The 20,935-nt window shown below is 41.8% G+C and overlaps 1 protein-coding gene across 1 annotated transcript in view; it reads right to left on the bottom strand.

The window, feature by feature from the left end:
• Window positions 1–14,886: 14,886 nt before the first annotated feature.
• The window catches only part of WWTR1 (WW domain containing transcription regulator 1), a 126,785-nt gene continuing 120,736 nt past the window's right edge, over window positions 14,887–20,935 (bottom strand). The window contains exon 6 of the mRNA XM_008711024.2: window positions 14,887–18,343. Within this exon, the coding sequence (XP_008709246.2) occupies window positions 18,159–18,343 (185 nt within the window). The 3' untranslated portion in view covers window positions 14,887–18,158. The remainder of the gene's footprint in view (window positions 18,344–20,935) is intronic.

Below are 20,935 nucleotides of genomic sequence, written 5' to 3'. Positions count from 1 at the left end.
ATGCTGCTATACACACCCACTCACCCCCACACACACACATTTGGTCATAAGACTGTCTAGAAACTTCTATTCTGGGAGTTGTCAACTTTGTGTTGATTTCGCAAATACATAACTTATGTCTTCACGCTTCAGACTACAAATTCTTTGAGGCAAGGACAGTATCTGATTCAAGCCTGTACCTCCAGCACTTAATAGGGGCCATAGGACAGAGTAGGCAATCAATAAATTTGTTGTGTCATTAGAGGGCTATTTATCTATATATACAGATACAGATATCTCACAAGGATTTGCCCTTTGTGATTGTGGGAGCTAGATAGGTAGTGTTGTCTTTGTGTCCGAGGCTGGAGCTTGAGGTCCACGGGGCAGGCCAGCAGGAAGAGGAGATGGACGTAGAGTGTGAAAGAGCAGGAACAAGCTGGAGTACACCTGAGCTGAAGCCCAGGAGATGGATTGAATCCATGTCGGTTCTCGTTGCCTCTGGTTTTGGTGGGACCGGTGTCCGCCCAAAGTTGGGACCCTTCATCATGGAGCTACACACACCCTACCTACCCGAAAGGTCAGTGAAGCTGGAGGAGATACTGGGGAATGTTGTAGGGCAGTCGTAGGGCCCGGAGGCTGCTTTGTGTCAATGAGATGAGCGCGTGTGAGCTACAAAACGCTGCTGCTGCCTCCCTTCTGCCCTCGAAAGTTCGCAAGAGTTGTTCTTACGGTGTGCCCTCACAGAAAACATAGAAAAAGGGACTTTGGCCAATGTCGTTTCGCTTAGCCAAGCTGACACATTGCAAAGCCAGCCTCTCCAGCTTGGAGAAAGGAATGGTTTTTTCTGTGTCCATGTTGTGTTTTAGTGTAGATAAGGGTTTCTCGACTTCTACACAATTGACATTTGGTACGGGAGAATTCTTTATCAAAGTGGGGAGGGCGGTCCTGGGCCCTGAAGGATGTCTAGGAGCTTCCCTGACCTCTACTTAGGAAATGCTACAAGCAACATTTCCTCCTCCGTTTTCACAACCAAAAATATCTCCAGATATCGCCAGATATCCCCTTGGGGGACACACTCACCCACAGTTGATAATCACTCGTCTAGATCACGCGCTGCTTGAGGAGAAGAGCCGTCAGTTCTTCTTCCTGGAAGCCAACATGGTGTTTTGCGTATAAAAGTGCTTAGTGATTATTGGTTGAATGCACACACATGTGCGTAAACAAAGTTTTACTTATCACCAAAGTGACATACATACATTTAAAAGAAGGTGCTCTGCTCCTTAAATGTTTGGGTTCTGACTGCAGAGCACCGCTCTGCTTGGTCTAAATACTCTCCCAGATGATCTTCACCGCTGTGGTTTTAATGACTATGTTCATGACTCCTGTGTCTTTATCTCCAGCCCAGACCACTGCTCTGTCTGCTAAATATCTGTTGTTTTTTTTTTTAAGATTTTATTTATTTATTTGAGAGAGATCAAGAGCACACAAGCAGGGGGAGGAGCAAAGGGGGAGGGAGAGGGACAAGCAGACTTTGCACTGAGCGCAGAGCCCCACATGGGGCTTGATCCCAAGACCTTGAGATCATAACTTGAGCCAAAACCCAGAGTCAGAGACTTAATGGACTGAGCCACCCAGGCGCCCCTAAATATCTGTTTTTGAATGTTTCACGGGCATCTCAAAGCAACAATTCTGGGCTGAGCTCTTCCAGTCCTCCACGCGTGGCTCTCCTGAAATCCTGGTCTCGGAACGTGCCATCACGACATTAAGCAGACGCAGAACTAGAAGAATGACGCTAGATGACTGTCCTAACTCCAGAGCCTATGGCACCCCTACCCTTTCAGTGGCTTTCATCACCCAGCCCCTGACCTCTGCAGACCCAGCATTGTTGTGCCCAGAACCTGGGGATCCTTGTCTTTGGCCCCACACACTCTTCCAGACCCTGTCCTTGTGTATGCTGTTCCGTGTGCATGGGAATGCTCGTTCCCTCCTGCCCATCAGGATAAACGCTTCTTCTCCATCCAGACTCCATTCAGGGCTCATCTTGTCCGGGTTCTTCCTTCCCGATAGTCCCCACAGTTAACTGACAGCCCCCCCACCGCATTCTGCCATGGTATCCTGTATACATCAGAATGGTTGCCCCTCCCTGTTATACACATAACACTTCCTTCTTTCGCTCTGGACTGATATCACCTTGAGCTCAGAAACTCCATCTCAGCAAAGTCGGACCTCTCCCCAACCCTGGGCCCGGAACATAGTGACTGTGCTCTGAATGGGTGATATCATTGTCGTGGAGGTATGACTGAAGTATTCTGCTCAGCACAAAGAAGAAGCTTCTCTCAAGCATTTGAGAATCAAGCATTTGCCATAAAAAATAACCCCAGGGAGTCAGGGGGGCTCAGTTGGTGAAGCGTCTGCCTTCGGCTCAGGTCATGATCCCAGGGTCCTGGGTTCACATCCCACATCGGACTCGGTGCTCAGCGAGGAGCCTGCTTCTCCCTCTGCCTCTGCCTGCTCCCCCTGCTTGCGCTCTCTCCTGACAAAGAAATAAAATCTTTAAAAATATAAATAGCCCCAGCACTTATTGGTAGTACTCAGAAACCTTGGTAAGTAACATACAGGCAGGATTTCACTTGCTCCTCACAACTGCCCAGGCCTCACATGCTGCTCTGTCTTCTCCAAACTTCAGGAAGGCTTCTCTCCTCCCCATAGGCCCCTGACCTCTGCTTGCCCCCAAGCCTGAGCAAGCACGGAAGTGTCCCTTTATTAGCTTATCCGGGGAATCGGCTGACCACAGGGAGACACATTTCCTGTCAGACCCCGGCGAGCATGCCATGTGCTTGCCCAACTTCCCATCGCTGCCAAGCTCTGCTTACCCCAGCCTGGAAAAGAAAAGCCTTTTCTGTTTGTTTTTGAGACGCCTGCAGATTCCTGAGATTGGAGATTCTCATGTTGCAATAGTCCTTTGAATAAAGTTTTTCCTTATCTAAGTCTGTTTTTTTTTTTTTAACCTGACACAACCTTATGATATAGAAACTATGATTAGCTCCTTGCGTGTAAGAAAGTGGAAAAAGAGGCTTAGAAAAAAATAAACTTTCCCAGGGTCCTATAAACAGCACATGAAAAATCCGAGATCTAAACCCAGATTATCTGCCTATTTGAGGATAAGGGTCCCCCCTCAGCCACGATGCTCGAAACCTCACTAATTCTCCTCACAGCATCCAGGAAGGGAGGCTTGGCGGTGCTCGTCTCAAGTTCCTATAGAGAACTGAAAGTATGAAAATTTTGTTATTTTTTTAAATGTCACAATTGACCCTGTTCATTCATTCATGCTAAGCTGCATTAGTGCAAATGATCAATTAAAATATCGTAATCACAATCAGCATTTTTAGGTAATCTTTCAAAGCACCTGTATGAAGACAACCACATCCGGTTGTCCCCCTACCTCCCACCCCTTGCTCACTCTGCTTTTTACTTCTACTCATTGATGTTCTCCCCTCTGCGTGGAAGAAGCCGGAACGCAGAGGCAGGTTTCTATAATCCTCGGGGTTAAAAACGAAGAGAAGAGAAAAGGCAGGTTCCTGGGCCCCTGCCTCTCCTGCAGCAGCTGGGCAGCCGCCCGGCTGCCCCCCTCCCCGCCCTCTGGTGCCGCCACCCATCGCGAGCTTACACTGGCAGAGCCTGTGATCTGATGTGGAAATCAGGCTTGACATGCGTCAAACCCCTTTAGTAGTCACAACCCATGGGGTAGTTGTGCTATTATTATCACGCTTCTTGAGAAGTGAAGAAACTGAGGCATGAAGAGCTTGAGCAAGAAGCCCAAGGTCACGGAGTGAGTCAGTGGCAGGGCTGGCATTAAACTCAGGACTCCTGGCTCCCTCCCAGCCCCTGGCACACGCCCCTGCCCCATCCCCCCACCTCCCGATGGACAGGCTATGCTGTGGCCTTTCCACTGGCCAGCTCCTTGAGAAAGCTTAATGATGTGCATTCAGTGAAAATCAATGGCAGATGCTGAGCCAGAGGAAAAACCACGGGAAGCTGATGTCAATGATCTGTAGCTGAAAACGCTGTGATCTCGTCTGCTTTTAACTGCATGTGTCTTCGCTGGCCGGGCTTCCTCAGGGGTGTTTGGGGATCCCCATTTCAGTGTGTGGCACTTGCTGGCACAGGCGAAGGAGAACCGGGGTACTAGACTTCCAGTAACTGTGCAGCCTGGAAAAGCTCCTCAGTGCCCTCCCCTGGAAAGGAAAGTGATGAGTCAGGCTGTGGCGAAGTTCTTCTCTGGTGCTATCATGCTCTAGTTTGGGGATCGTCAGAAGTAGCCTGGGTTATTAACATCTTGATCCACAGAGCTTAAGGCCCCTTTGGAGAGCTTTTAAAAATCCTAGTGTCCAGTTCCCACCTCCAGAGATACTGGTTTAATTCAAGGAGATTGGAGCCCAGGCACCAGTGGTTTCAAAAACAAACAAAAAAAATCACCAGGTGATTCTAATAAGGAAGCTAGTTTGAGAACCTCTGCTCTGGAGTGTTCTCAAACTTGAGTATTCATCAAAAATACCTGGAGGGCTTATTCCCACCCCACAGTTTCTGATTCAGTAGGCTTGGGCGTGGGGCCTCTCAAGGAAGTTCCCAGGAAATGCTGATGCTGCTGGCTCCGAGTCCCCACGTTGAGAACTCCAAAAGTTTCCACACCCTCTGAAATGGTATATATAGTCAGATGAGTATTTTTTTCCCTGCCCTGGGGAGAAAGCTCATAGATTTCATTAGATTCTCGAAGAGACCCATGACTCCAGAAAGGTTAAGAGCCAGAGAAGTAGAGTCAAACCATTAAATTTAAAGCTTTTTGTAGGCAGGGTTTCATAGGAGAGGAGTTTGCAACTTTTTCAGTCTTAATGTAGCCCCCTGTGTGTGTGTGTGTGTGTGTGTGTTCATGAATTACCTGGGCATTGCTGGGCTGTATGATACCAACACACTGGCCAGTCTACACTCGGTTTCCCACCCCAAATTGGCACTTGGGACATCGGGTTGGGGAAGAGGGTAAATACGACAACTTTCCTGAGAACCAAATTTGAATTTTGCGGGGAGGCAGAGGGAGAATGCCCAGTGATACCATTGAAACAGAAATAAAACCTCTACAGATAATCATGCTGTCTCATGCCCATTGACGCTGGGGCCATAAACTTGAGAAAATGAGTGTTGTGCCATAGCAATTACCCTGAGGATCAGTTAAATAACATTTCATCTGCATGAATTATACTCATCCTCTCATCCGAAATGTGGCGTGGGAGGTTCATATATAAACGTTAATGTGTATGATCTTTCATCCTCTCAAATTTTCTATTTTTGTGAATGCTTTATAACGTACACAATACATTAGAGCAGTCATCTGTGCCTATAACTTATAAATAAACAGGCAAACATACAGACACTGGGACTTCATGATAAAAGGTTTGGAGACTACTCACCAGGTGTGGTGGTCCTCAAACTTTAGAGTGAGCCAGAATCACCTGGAAGCTTGCTAAGTGAATGCAAATTCCCAGCCCTCACCCTCCTTCAGATTCAGGAAGTCAGAAACATTCCCATTTTACCTAACATCTTAGGATATTCTGAGGCAGGTGATCCACTGACTGCACTATGAATCTTGTTCTGAGAATGCCTTAATTTTTCTTTTTCTTTTCTTTTCTTTTCTTTTCTTTCTTTTCTTTCCTCTTCTCCTTCTTCTTCCTCTGTACTAAAAAAACACTTCATTTTCACCCAAAAGCCACGGATCTTCCTGACAACGGAGATATAGGTGAGTGCAAAAAGGGAAACAGAAACAGCAGTCGCCTGACAGAAATTCCAATCCCCCTTATGATACCCCCCCTTACCAGTCCGCATGGTGAGGGGGGAGGGGGTTGAGGGGCTGATCCCCACGCCCTGGCAGAGCCAGCTGCTGCCCTCTAGTGGCGGCTCTGCCCACCGGCTCACTCAGGGGGCAGTTACTCAGAAGACAGGTTTGGCCGTCTTTCTAAGTATCTCCCCATAAAGAAATATTTTCCAAAAGCCTCATCAGTTCAAGACCTGCAAGTGTGAGCAAACAAGTCAACGAAAATGGCACTGTCCAAAGGAAGGGTTGCAGTGTGAAAAACAATATTCTCATACACATATTCATCCATTCAACAAATATTTTGAAAATTTTTGAACAGTCTACCAGGCATTGTTCAAGCTGCTAGCCATAAAAGAAACAAAAATCCCTGTTCTCACAGCACGGATAGTCAATGGGAGGAGACAATGAAGAAGTGAATTCTCTCTTACTGTTTTATGGTGGTAAGTGCTGTGGAGGAAAATAGGGCCTGGGAAGCAGAGAGGGAAAAGCTTACCAAAAAAAGAAGGAAATGAACATTTACTGACCACCACTTACTTATTCACTGGGTATTCTATGTAAGTCAGTTTTCTTCATCTTCACCTCTGTCTCACTGTAATCCCCCTCCTATTATAATAGCCAATTTTACATGTAAAGAAACCAAAGTTTCAAAACTGTAAGAGACTTGGCTAAGGCCACAGTGTTAATTAATAGCTGCGTGGCCTGGAACTTCTTAACTGGTTGGAGGAATGAAGCCCCTGGCAAATTTGTAAAGGAGACTGCCCACACATGCCCTTTCTTAATGCTCACACACCCACCTTCTCCAGGACTTGGAATTTCTGCGTGGAATGTGCCGGACCTCCCCTTGCCCTGTTAGGGCTTTCCTCTTCTCATTCTCTGAAGCTCTTGTTTTACCCTATGCTAATTCCATAAATGGATTCATGTCCCAGAGTGTAAGGGATTACTGATGTCTTTTTTAAGATTTTATTTATTTACTTGTGAGAAAGAGAAAGAGCAGGAGGAGAGGCAGAGGGAGAAGCAGACTCCCTGCTGAGCAGAGAGCCCGATGTGGGACTCGATACCCGGACTCCAGGATCATGACCTGAGCTAAAGGCAGATGCTTAACCGACTGAGCCACCCAGACGCCCCAGGATTACTGATTATTAATCGTTTGCTAATCCTGTAAATTAATTTTTCTCCATTTATAGCCCAATTAGTCACATCATCATTACCCAAGTAAGGTACTTGATTGGGACCTTTTTTCTGGAATAGTCCCTAAATCTCAATGGTGGAAATGTCAGGCCCTCTGGTCGGCAGTGATGAACGTGTTTGCCAAGATTATACCACTTTGAGGGATTAGAGGCGTAGTTAAAATATCAGTTTCTCCTTCTCCGGTCTGTTATCACTATTGGACTCTCAAAAATGCTGTAAGAGAAAGTGTGTTCTTGTGTAGGTGACACAAATCCACCCATCTCCTCGACGCAGCAAATTTGCTCAAACACTAAGGAAAATTATAGAAGGGGAGGACTTTCGTGCCAGGAGAAAATGAGCATTTTATAGCTAAGGAAAATAAAAAAGGACACCCAGGAAAGTTAAGTGGATTTCCAGAGATTACAATTACAATTGACCCTTGAACAGTATAAATTTGAACTGCATTGGGTCCATTCATACATGGGTTTTTTAAAAAATAAATACAGTACAGTACTGTAAATGTGTTTTCTCTTCCTTATGATTTTCTTTAATAATGTTCTCTTTTCTCTAGCTTATGTTATTGTAAGAATACAGTAAAGAATATGTATAACATACAAAATATGTGTTAATTCTCTGTTTTTGCTATTGGTAAGGCTTCCAGTCAACAGGAAGCTATTAGTAGTTAAGTTCTGGGGGGAGTCGAAGGTTTTATGCAGATTTTTTACTACCCTGGGGGTTGGCGCCCTGAATCTCATGTGTTGTGTATATCTGTCATTTCTGATAGAGCTGGCCCTAGTGCCTGACTTCCAAGACTGAGGTTTTAGGGGAGTTTGTTTGTTTTTTGTCTACCCATCTTCAACTCTCATTCTTTGAGGATGTTAAGAAAACAGATTGAATTGAATAGAGAGACTCAATATTATAATGATTTCAATTCTGCCTAAACGACTCTTAAAGTGTCATGGTACTGCAATAAACACACAGATACACACACAGAGGAACTAGCGACACCTAATTCCTGGAACACAGCGGGTTGTCAACACATATATTATTTTCCTTCCATTTGTGTTCCCATGCCTTCATTTACCAGTTCCGTACCCCCAGGATGGTCTGCCTGCTCCCTTGTCTTACGTCTCCAGCAAGCCCCAAGCGATCCCTCTCGCTCCTGAACTCTGTTGGCACACACGTGATGCTAAATACATAGCAGTATATTATTTTCTTGAAGGCAGAGTCCATGATTTCAATTTCTTCCTATTCTCCCAGCACCAGATGGGCCCTTGTCCTCAGAGAGGGCCACCAACTTCTCTCCATTCCAGTTCATCTTCACTTCTCTGCCTGTTCTCCTTAAGTCATTCTACTATTGGAAATCTTTCTATGGCTTCCATTATACAGGCCAAACTCCAACTCTGGTACAAAGCATTCGAGCCCCTTCGAGGATTATCTCCACCTGTTTTATTTATTTACTCACCTCCTGCCTCATGGCCTTCTTACACTGTCCCTCCAAGGCCATGGACCTTCTCAGCACTCAAAATTTTGGGCTTTCATATGTGCCGTTGCCCTGAAATGCCTGGGAAACTCCTTGAAGCTAAGGCTCACATTCCATGTCCTAGTTGAGGTTGTTCACTCCTCTTCTTCCTTTCCTACTCTGAGCTCCCATCACTCTTTGCCCTATAATATAAGGCCCCGATTAAATATATGGCTCCTTTGGAGAAAGGATTGAGTTTTCTTCATCCTTGTGTATTTCCAAAGCTTTTGGCGCCTTCAAGATGACAAGGGGCTCAGCAAGTACAGAGTGATGAATGAATGAATGAATGAATGAATGAATGAATGAAATATATATTTACTGGTTGTTGGATATTAGTGACTCTGAGAATGTCAGGAGACATTAAAGAAGATCCTAAGAGTCTTACATTCTTTGGCATCCTTGGGAGAAACTAAATCTGGCTTAGGACCTGGGGCCTCAGAACCACCTTAACTCTCTCCTACTACTGGAAACACAACTATCTGGAAGAATTTGTGAGAGGTTATGTCAGAAGAAAATGTTGATAATTCCCCAGCTCAATTTTTGTAATTAGTTCTTTTTTTATGTCAGACTCTTCTTATTCTTACAGAGAGATATACTAGCACAGGAAATTCTTTGATTTGCAGGATTGCAATGATGGGGCCAGCTTCAGGACATGTCCTGTGCAATTACAGAGGGCCCCATCCTCACAAGAGCCCCACAGTTTAATGCTCTAATGTCAATTCTTAATACATTTGAGCAAGGTCCCATGTTTTCATTCTGCACTGGGTCCCACAAATTATGTAGCCAGTCCTGCCAATGAATACATGATGCATACTTTCCAACTCTCCCAATTTGCTGGGACTTCCCCAATTTTAATACTGAAAGTCCTGAGTCTTGGGAAACCCTTCTGTCCCAGGCAAACCAGGACACTTGGTCACCCTATTTCTGATCCTCAAACTGCAAACATAGGAGGCATGCAACACTTTGTTCAATTTCTAATATGACCTAATGACTTAAAAGCAGAAGGGTCCATTTAGGACATATAAAACTTTATGGAAAACACTGTGATCCCTGCAAATTATTATTATTTTAAGATTTTATTTATTTATGTGACAGAGAGACAGCCAGCAGGAGAGGGAACACAGCAGGGGAGTGGGAGAGGAAGAAGCAGGCTCCCAGCAGAGGAACTGGATATGGGGCTCGACCCCGGAACGCCGGGATCACGCCCTGAGCCGAAGGCAGACACTTAACGACTGCGCTACCCAGGCACCCCCAAATTATTATTTCTAAACACAACTTACACATCTCTGTCAACCACAGTTCAGGCTTAAAATCTCACACTTTTAAGTTACTACAAGAGACCTATTTCAAACGAAAGCCTATAGGAAAGAATTGCGAATTCTTAGGCCAGTGGAAGGAATTCAGTGAATCTATGAGCCACTGTAAATTAAGTGTAAATGTGTGTGTGAGTAACTTACTGTGAACAATACCTAAAGCTTTCATCAGTTTCTCAAAGCCTTCAGAGACAGTGAAAAATAAAATGCATTAGCTAATTGTTTTGGTGAATCTTGCAATTTGGGGGCATTCCAGAGAAAGTTCTAAGAAGCTCTGCTTTGAGGACCCTAATATACCAGACCTTCTGAGGCATCCCTGGAATAAATCCATTCTGGTTTAGGGCCAGAATTCACAGCCCATCTAGCTCTAGTGACCAGAAACTCATCCAAAAAGTCTTTCTAACATGACATAATGTGTCTGATCTTAATTTTATATTCATTTTTTTAAAGATTTTATTTATTTATGTGACAGAGAGACAGCCAGCGAGAGAGGGAACACAAGCAGGGGGAGTGGGAGAGGAAGAAGCAGGCTCCCAGCGGAGGAGCCCGATGCGGGACTCAATCCCATAACGCCGGGATCACGCCCTGAGCCGAAGGCAGACGCTTAACAACTGCGCTACCCAGGCGCCCCAATTTTATATTCATTTTAACCCATTGCATATATTCTGAGCAGCAAGGCAGATATCAGAAATTCTCTAGATTTTAACCTGACATGTACAATACCTTCATACGTGCCCTTAATGGAAGATAAGTAAGTTATACATCCAGGAGCTTTGATATCCACATAATAATTGTAATTTTTTAAAAAAGTCTCCCCAGAAAAAGATCTTAAATTTGGCAGCTATAAGTTTTTAATTGAAAATACAAATACATGAATTTTCAAGATTGCAATCCTAAAAGAAAGAAAAAGTGGAAACTTGGATACACTGTAAATGTACAAGTCCCAGCTGTCAGCTTCTTTGGCAGCAATGCCTGTCACCCGTTGATTGGTGACAGATTTGTTTACTCAACCAAATCATCTAGGAAGTTCCTTCTCCCCTATTTCGCAGCCAGCCCCTCTTCCCTGTCTGTCCCCTCTGAAACTACTCACTTACTTGGGGAATACAATGGGGATATAGTGGTTAGCAAAACAGACCAAGTGCTTTTATCAACTTACGCTGCCCCCAATGGGGCATTTAGGTTTCCCATTTCCCCAGATCCTAGCTAACACATGGTGTCATCAGTCTTTTTCATTTTGCAGTTTGATAGAAATGAAATGTATCACTACTGTCTAATTTCCATCTTCCTGATTAGTAATGAAGCTGGCAAGCTATCTGGCACCCAGTTCCCTGTCCTATACATTTTCGATTCATATCCTTGGCCCATATTTCTATGGGACTGTTTTTCTCATTAACATGAAGTTTGTTGTATATTCCAGATACTAGCTCAGGTCTTGTTCTCAGAAGCATCCCTGATCAAGAACTCATGTACAAGTGACTTACTAAAGAAGTACTATTAAGAAAGGATTTTTCAAGGAATTGAGTATTTACAAGGGACACTGATAAGAGAGTGGGGGAAACAGGACAGGAAAAGGGAGGGAACAAAGCAAGTGTGTGCTCTCAGGCCAAGTCCTATAAAGGCAGTCTCTGCCTGATCCCGCAGGGGACTTTGAATTGTAAGTTACAGAGCCACCTGTCGTTGGCTAAAGGTCATGTTACAGAATGTAAATTCCTATGCATCTACCTCTCTGCACGTGTGGAAGCAAAGTGCAATTCTTTTTAAAGAGTCACAGATGTTAGCTGTTGGAAGCAGAAACATATCAGGGTGGGAGATGGGGTGCACAAAACAGTAAAAAGGAATCTAAGGTGATCTGGATCTAGAACTGATATCGCTCACTATAGACAACAGTATTACGAAAATACCAATTTCACTTTCATATGTGCCGTTTCACTATTAATTCAAGAAATACAAACTGGGAAAAAAAAGTTAATACAGGCTGTAACACTAAGATATATTCTACCTATACAGACTCAAGAGCCAAAAGTTCTCACCACACACACACACACACACAAAAGTAGCTATGTGAGGTGATACAAGTATTAACTAACCTTATTGTGGTAACCATTTTCCAATATATACATACATAAAATCACTACACTGTACACTTTAAACTTATACAGCATGTCAATTATATCTTGATGAAGCTGGAAGAAAAACAGAAACAAGAGACTTATCTGTATTTTATTTATTGATAGGAAATACATTTTTCATTCAATTTTTGAACTTCATATATTCTACATATTTTCCCTAATATTTTATGGAATGTACAGTGGGGGAAAAACCCACAGTTTTAATGTTTATTCAAATCAAATTTGATTATTTTCATTTTTGAAACTGCACGTTTGTAGGAAAACTCAATCTTCAAAACGAAACAAAACAAAACAAAGAGGCAATATTCAGCTCAATTGGCAATGGTGAGACAGGGCTTTGCATTTGTTGTTATTGGAAGTATAAATTGGTACAGTCTTTTCTTTCAAAAATATTTGACAGAATCCATCAAAATTTAAGATCGCATGATGTCAAGGCTCCTTTCCTAGGAATTTATCCTCCAGCCATATTCACACGAGAATAGGCTGGTTACTGCAGCACTACCCGTAAAGGCAAAAACTAAAAAGAATCAACCGGCCAGCAATCGGGGACATCCATACAAAATATTAGTTGTTAACAATAATCCAGTGTACACTATATGTCCTGGCATGGAAAGACGCTCATGAGATATTCCATGTATCTGTTGCTTACTATGTAACCTTATGTAAAAGATTTAACCTCTTAAATTCTTCATCTATCAAGTAAGGCTAATATTGAAATGATAGGGTCACTATGCAGATTAAATTAAATACGTATCAAGTGTTTTGCGTAGTGCTTGGCACATAGTAAATGATCAGTAACTATTAGTAATATCATTATTATTATTAAGAGAAAAAAATGAAAGCTTGAAAATAGCATGTATAATTTTTCTTCTGTTAAAAAAATCCAACTTATAGGAAAAAAATCTTACTAATTTTTTTAAAGCGTGAGACTTGGGGGATGGAGAAGTTTCACTTTTTACCTTATACATGTTGGTATTTATAACATTTTCAACAAGGAGCGCATGTTAGTTACCTCGGCAGTGATGATGAAATATGGTTTTTTTTTTTTTTTAAAGATTTTATTTATTTATTTAACAGAGAGAGAGACAGCCAGCGAGAGAGGGGACACAAGCAGGGGGAGTGGGAGAGGAAGAAGCAGGCTCCCAGCGGAGGAGCCTGATGTGGGGCTCGATCCCATAACGCCGGGATCACGCCCTGAGCTGAAGGCAGATGCTTAACCGCTGTGCCACCCAGGCGCCCCTGAAATATGGTTTTTAAGAAGAATGCATGAGACTACATCAAAATAAAAAGCTTCTGCACAGCAAAGGTAACAACTAACAGAAGTAAAAGGCAAGTTACCAAATAGGAGAAGATACCTGCAAATGATACATCTGATAAGGGATTAGTAATCAAAGTATAGAAGAACTTACACAACCCAAGAACAAAAAAAATGAATAATCCAATTAAAATGGGCAGAAGACATGAACAGACATTTCTCCAAAGAAGAAGATGGCCACAGACACATGAAAAGAGGCTCAACATCACTCATCATCAGGGAAATGCAAATCAAAACCACAATGAGGTATCACCTCATACCTGTCAGAATGGCTAAAATCAACAAGAACCAAGTGCTGGTGAAGATGTGGAGAAAAAGCAACCCTCCTGCACTGTTGATGGGAATGGTGCAGCCACTGAGGAAAACACTATGAAGGTTCCTCAAAACACAAAAATAGAACTATCCTATGATCCAGTAATCCCACTACTGGGTATATACCCAAAGAATATGAAAACACTAATTTGAATAGACATATGCATCCCCATGTTTATTACAGCATTATTTTCAATAACCAAATTATGGAAGCACCCAAATGTCCATCCATAGATGAAATGGATAAAGAAATGGTAGTGTACACACACACACTAGAATATTACTCAGCCATAAAAAAGGATGAGATCTTGCCATTTGCAACAATATGGATGGATCTAGAGGGTTTAATGCTCAGTGAAATAAGTCGGATAAAGACAAATACTGTATGATTTCACTTGTATGTGGGAATTAAGAAATAAGAGACAAATAATAAAACAGATTCTTAACTACAGAGAACAAACTGATGGTTACTAGAGGGGAGGTGGGTGAAGGGATGAAGGAAATAGGTGATGGGGATTAAGAGTACACTCATCGTGATGAGTACTGAGTAATGCAGAGAATTGTTGAATCACTACATTGTACACCTGAAACTAATATAACACTGTACATCGATTATCCTGGAATTTAAAAAAAAAAATATTTTTGTTTTAAAAAAGAATGCATGAGACTTAAGGCTCTGGAATGTTGGTAAGCTATTCCCACCAGCATCTCGTCTTTCTGTTGTTTAGTTCCTGCTTGAAAACACTCTTTTACTGAGTGCTCTCACCTTATGTTTCTGTGGGAGTGGACAAAGATATCACAACAGTGAGAATCAAGGGACTCAGGGGCAGAGAAAATATACTGTCACAAGGCCACACTCAGAATGAATGATAAGCTGGTCTTCGTTTTGATAACAAGAAGCCACGCTATAATGTTAACAACACCGGAAAGACTGAGAATCCTATAGTTCTGATGTCTCAGTCAAATCTCTGAGGGTGTTAGAAGGACAGTGTGATTTTTTTAAAAATTATATATATTATATATAAATTATATAGATTAGATGTAAACTATATATATATACACACACTAAAAAAATCTCAGTGGTTTGCTTCAAATAATAGGGGAAACCAGGATTCTGTGGATATTTAGAATACTGAAGACCAGACATTTGAGCCAAAACAATGCTGGCCTACAAAATTTTCTCTTTCATTGTCTGCCAGGAGGGTTACATAAGCCCTTCTTCAGTACCACCCAAAGCCTTGAGTAAAAGGAACATAGACAAATAATGAAAAGACAAAGGCTCCAAGTGGAAATTCAATTGTATTTATTTTTCTTATACAGAATCAGAGAAGTAAAAACCAGTACCAAACTCCAGGTAAAATGGTTTGATAGGATTGATTTGGCTGCACACCTTCTGCAGGCATTCTAAATTAAAAATAAACACACATATGTCATATTATAAAACGTAGAAGTAAATTTTTTAAAAAGTTAAAAGTACTAGCACATAAATGATGTAGTGTGTTAGGGAAACGGTCTCTGTCAATCGCCCATTTTCCCAATTAAATTAATCTACATTTCCTTTTTTAACAGCTTATTTTTTTTTCATAAAAGTTGTACTTTCAGAAGTTACTTTCTAATTATGTCGTAAGAACACAACTTATAATTAGCAACACTTCTCTCACCTTCTTCTACAGAGAGCTTTTCTGCCACGCCGGGGTCAAGGGCACCCCCCGCACACTAAATGTTTTACTCTGTCTTACGTGCTGCCCACATGTTGCACAGTCAGTGAAAGAAATGGCATCTCACATCCTAAAGACTCAACTCTACCAATTACTTGGACTTAGTAGAATTGCGAACAGGTTTTGACAATGTATTTACTTCAAGAAAATGTGTTCTATCAGGATATCAATACCTTGAAAGAAAGATCTCTGAAATTATTTTTCCATTTCAATTTTTAATATGCCTTTTCCATGGCAAAGTTGTCAGATGAAATGTTGAAATCTACCTATTTAGGACTGAAAAGACTAGATATCCTGGCAGTTCTTTTATAGTAAGAAACATAAATAGCACCTTATCATGAATTCTGCAGGGGTTTTAACACTTATAATAATAGGAAAAACCCTTTAAAAAGTTGTTCTTACTTTTCGATTTCTAGCTTTAGTGTTCTTTAACAAAGGCCATATTTTATGGCCTTAAAAACAAAACAAAAAAATTACATCTGGCTTTGTCTATTAGTAAACACGTAGTCATGGTTCATATTTCATTCTGGAAAAATATCTGTTATGTTCATTAATAAATGTTTCAACTAATTTCACTAAAAAAGAAAAATTCTTCTAGTGTTTTCTAATGCTACAAGCTTACTAGAAAATTACTCCTAAAAATTGATAATACAAATCACCGATGTTTTAACTACTTTAAAAAAGAGGGGTATCTGTTTCTTTTACCTTAATAACCTGAAAAGGAGTCTATAAAAATATTTTTAAAAAATACAGTAACACTGCTCAGTTTTGTTAGGTCCCTTGTTTTTTGTTTTTTTGTTTTTCTTAGAAAGAATGTACAACTCTTTTTGCAATTATTGCTCACAAAAGAGAAAAAGATATTGTGCTCCCTTCAATTTAGTAGCAAACACAAACATCTACCCCGATCTCTCTCAGAGCACTCAGAGAGAGAGAGAGAGAGAGAGAAAAGGAATCAGAACATAAACCATAGGTCCTTCAGGAAAAAGAAATCACTTCATTGAGCTGGAAGCAACAGCAGGCTTATGCTCTTGTCCACAGACACGCTCAGCGTCAGCCTGGACAGGGCAACACCAGCCCTGCCCCTCCTTCTCCCCCATAAAGTGCACCAAAGCCCTTTCTTCTACAACAGAGTCTTTCGGTATAAAAGTTGTAGTAGAAAATGGCTCTTTTGTTCTTTTGGGCACCTCTCCTACCATCCTGCTCGTCTTGCTCTTGGGGTACTCTAACTTGTCTGTTTCCGTTTCCCAACTAGCATCCTTCCACTATCTACCGTGACTTCACTACTTCATCTCTGACCTTTTCACTTGCCTTCTTTCCAACCAGATAAAACGTATGCTGTCTGCCTCTATTCTGGTAGGTGGAAAAAGATCTTAAATTTAAGATCCCCGACAGATAAGCCCCCTTGGGAATTGAAGGTTCCTCTCAGAGACCTGAATTATTAATGTCTTTCAAAAAAGATATTAAATTCATAGATTATAAATAATGTCAGTTCAAAATATTCAACGATTGAGGACTTCATGGGCAACGCAGGCAGAGTGCACGCCGGGGAACCTGATGTTCTCTCTCAGTCCTTAAAAGCTAATAAAAATGTTTTTGGTTACATAAGAGGTATTGAGTACATATTTCATGCCTTTTTATACCAACTGTAGCAAACAGGGTTAGGATAATATACTTAGGAATCATTTTACTGAAATCAGAAACACAAGTCTCCACCATACACCCTTCAGAGGGTTGTTGGGGTTTTTTTTTACACGTCAGTCAGAGATCTGCTTCATCCTTCAAACAGTTTCATAGATAAGATTATCTTAAACACTTGAAATCTGGAAAGCAAAACTGATAAGGCTTCAGCATTTAAAAAGCAACAGTTTACTGTGTGTGCTGTCGGGTTGAAAGCTATGTCGTCCTGATGTTTTCAGAACGGTTTCAAAAGACAAAAAATACAGTCGCCACCGATTTATCAAAAACATTTGGCTGCCCTTTGTCAACAGTTACAAAATTATAGTGCTTTATAAAATAAACATCAAATTCTAAGCTGCAATTAAAAAAAATCCAACTTGTAATTTAAAAAAAAAAGTTTTGTTTAATAAATGCTCATAATTAGTACCAAACTGGTCTCTTTCATAAGGTCTGTAGGGTAGGAACTCACGTTCCTGCTCCTCTTCTGCTGGAAGGACGAGCTGTCTAGACGCTATGCAGTAAAGTAATGATGACGGACAAACTACAAGAGGACCACGTGTGCCTTTGCAGATAGAGTAAAAAGATCCATCAGAACCAGCATGGATTCAAAACTACATTGTATTCCATACAGCACAGATTTCCTATCCATACAATGATTTTTAAAGCTTGAGTTAAATATTTTTTTAAAGCATTCGGTACTACTGTCATCAACACAGTTTCTGAAACTGTCAATCAGGTCAAATTTTGTGTACATTTCCTGGACCGAGCCGCCTGTCACAGTCACTGCCTGCGGTCAGCTTTTTATAGTTTATAATCAATTTGATGTATAAATTTCAACTAACACCCATCAAACTTAGTCATGGGGTAGCAGAGAGAAAAAGAGAGAAGCAATTCTGCTTCCTCAGGTCTGCAGAGGAACGCTGCATAGCCCGTCACGGGAACGCAGGCCGGCAGAAACTGAGAACAGAGCATTTAACTATTTCACTTAAGCTACTGTCAATCGAATCCAGGCAATGAGGAAACTGGCCGCACGGAAAGGAGGGAGCATGGAGTCATGGAGGCAGAAAGTGGTACACCTGCAGACTTACTCTGCTCCATTGCTTTTTGCCAAGAGGCCCAGGAAATGTCAGGTCACGGCTGCGTCCAAGTTACAACGCTAGTGATCACAGCCAGGTTAGGAAGGGCTCGCTTTTGTTCAGCGCAGACTCTACGTCATTGAAGAGGGGGATCAGATCTTCAGATTCCAAAGTTCCTAGGTCAACGTTTGTTCCTGGGAGACAATCAAGAAAATCAGGGAAGCGGGTCTGCTGCGGATTGATGTTCATGGGTGTCTGTCCTGCGTTTTCCCCTAAAATAGAACAGACAACGACCATTTTAATTCCGTCAGCTCTTGAAGAGTTAACCCAATGCTCACCTTCATTTCCACAGTGCTTCCCTTTAAATGGAAGATTCTACTGCTGCCGGTCTGAAATAGTTCAGCTCTGTGAAAAAGTTCAGCTACCAACGTTCCCGAAACGGAGTTGGTGATGTTCACTCATAAGGGATGCAGAGACGCCGGGTGAATCTCGATTTGTCCTGGGCAGACAGCGCCCAGAATGGATAATAAGCCCAGGAGACAGAAAGAAGCATGGGAAGGCACTGTGGATCCGCCCTGTGACCTCTGCGCCTTCCCCCGGCAGCTGCATGAAGAGCTATTTTGTGAAAGAGGGGAGAGTGCCGCCCTGTAATAAATGCCTTATCACAGAGCTATACTCTTAAGGGTTTCATTGTGAAGCTTGTATCCACCCATGTCATCCCTCCTTATGTTCACAGACAGCAGTGAGGAGTTTTCACCATGTTATTAAAAAGCTGGCCTCACTGATGGCCCTAGGGATCATTTTCAAAGTATTTTTTAAAGAGAATTCTGTAGATCACCGCCCCCCCCCACACACACACACCCCTGGCACCCCACAACTATCTACTTTTCTCACAATGCGTACGAGTCACAATGCATGTGAACATATGAAGGTTTTAAGAAGTCTTATTGTAAAGAGATCTGTTTTACTTTGTTTAGGCCACTATTACCTCAACCCATTTAATCATCCAATCCTATTCCGGCGGAATTTATATCCTAATGGAACTGGAGTCCACAGAACACAGGTGAGAAAAGGCCGTTGTGGGAAAATGAGATGTCTGGGATATGACATGAAGAATAATGTTCTTTATGAATAACAGTGTAGGAGAAAACATACTGCCTTTTGTGCCAGTGGACTGGGGTCCTTGGCTGTATGACCTTAGACACACGTAACTTGTCTGACCCTCAGTGTACCCATCTGCAACTGGGATTATAGGTCCTTCTTCACACACTGGAGTAAAGCACCGTATACCGTCGGCCACACATCCACGGTTCTGGGCATCACTCACACATACAAACTTATAAAAATACAAAAGTACAATAAATCTTGATTGTGCTGAGAGACAGAAAACCTAGGAACTCAATCACTGCTGCTTACCCACTATCAGAACCTCTGGCGAATTCAAATAGCCCTGATCAATTTTCTGAGGAGCTTCGTAACTAAGGCCAGCTTTGAACCTACAATCATTTCTAAGAAACTTGTTAAATTAGCTTTTGTGTCTTGTAAGTATGGTAACCTTCCTGAAACTGCGTGCAGAAATTTCATTATTCTGAGAAAAACTGGAGAAAATGCATTTTAACCAAATGCATTTTCCAAGGAGAAAAATTACATCTTTCCGAGTGATGAGGGAGACATAATCGAACTTGCCTTCTGGTGATAGCAAAGCTTAATGACTCTTCTGTAACCCATATAATATCAATGACTCTTGGCAATATGTTAGAGGATTTTCGTTGCAAAAGGCAGTAATTTGGGAAATTAAATCAAGTTCAACGTGACCTCAATATCAAATCTGACAAGTTTAACGTGACCTCAACATCAAATTTGATGTTGTAGAAAACAGCATCAAAACAGAACAGGAAATCCCAAGTAACTTTTACTACCCACTAGACCATAACAGATGGAAATGTGGCTGGAAAACAGTATGTGCCCTGAAGAACTCTCCGATCTCAAGCACTGGGTGTCTTTTTTCCTCATCTCCAGTCAGAACCATTCATCTCTACTGATTTTCCATAGACATTTTCTAATAACTCAAGAACACATTTTTTTTTTTTAGCCAAACAAAATCTATTTTAAAGAATTTCTCTTATCCCTTCTCCTCAGACATGGAAAGCATGAGAAGATTCATTACAAGAGTCTTCGTTAAGGTTAGCAATCTTAAATTATCTCTTTTTGAATCAACTTGGCAATCACAGAGTGATCTTTTTGGTCTTTAACAGTTTTATCCATTAAAAAGCAGGAGAGACAAAATCCAGGCAATTCTTAAAAGGGTACAATTATTGCAGAATATTCTGGAAGAGTGGATGACTTTTCAACCGTTGCTCTTGCTATTCCCTTTACTCTATTCCACACCACATCCAGCTGTTGTTTCCATGTGTGATTTGCAAAGGGAGTGTGCTTAGCTGGCTTGTTTCCATTCAACATGTGGTCAGTGAATCTAATAGGCCTTTTCTAGCCACACTGGAGCTGTGCCCACCCCCCAGCTTTTCCTCATCTTATTACTGTATTACTTTTCTTTCCTTGAGAAGGTTCATGCCTACTTCCTAGAAAGACTTCACAGACATGACCCTAAACTCCAGGGCTGACACCCACTTAACCAGGTTAACATGGAAGCCTAGCATTTATCAAGTTCAATTTGTCCATTACTTCAGCCTCTCAGAAGCGGGGGAAGAGAACTTTGGGCCAAGCTCTGTGATCTCATGACTCCCCATAACTCCATGAAGTAAGCATATTACTCCCACTTATAGGTGAGAAATCCAAGGCCTTGGCATGTTCTATCACTTTCCCAAAGTCAATACCAAGAAGTAGAGAAACAGGGATTCAACTTA

This window comes from Ursus maritimus, unplaced genomic scaffold, assembly GCF_017311325.1.
Source record: "Ursus maritimus isolate PB19 unplaced genomic scaffold, ASM1731132v1 scaffold_20, whole genome shotgun sequence".
In the NCBI taxonomy this organism is placed as follows: domain Eukaryota; kingdom Metazoa; phylum Chordata; class Mammalia; order Carnivora; family Ursidae; genus Ursus; species Ursus maritimus.
This window is presented reverse-complemented; position numbering and strand designations above follow the sequence as displayed.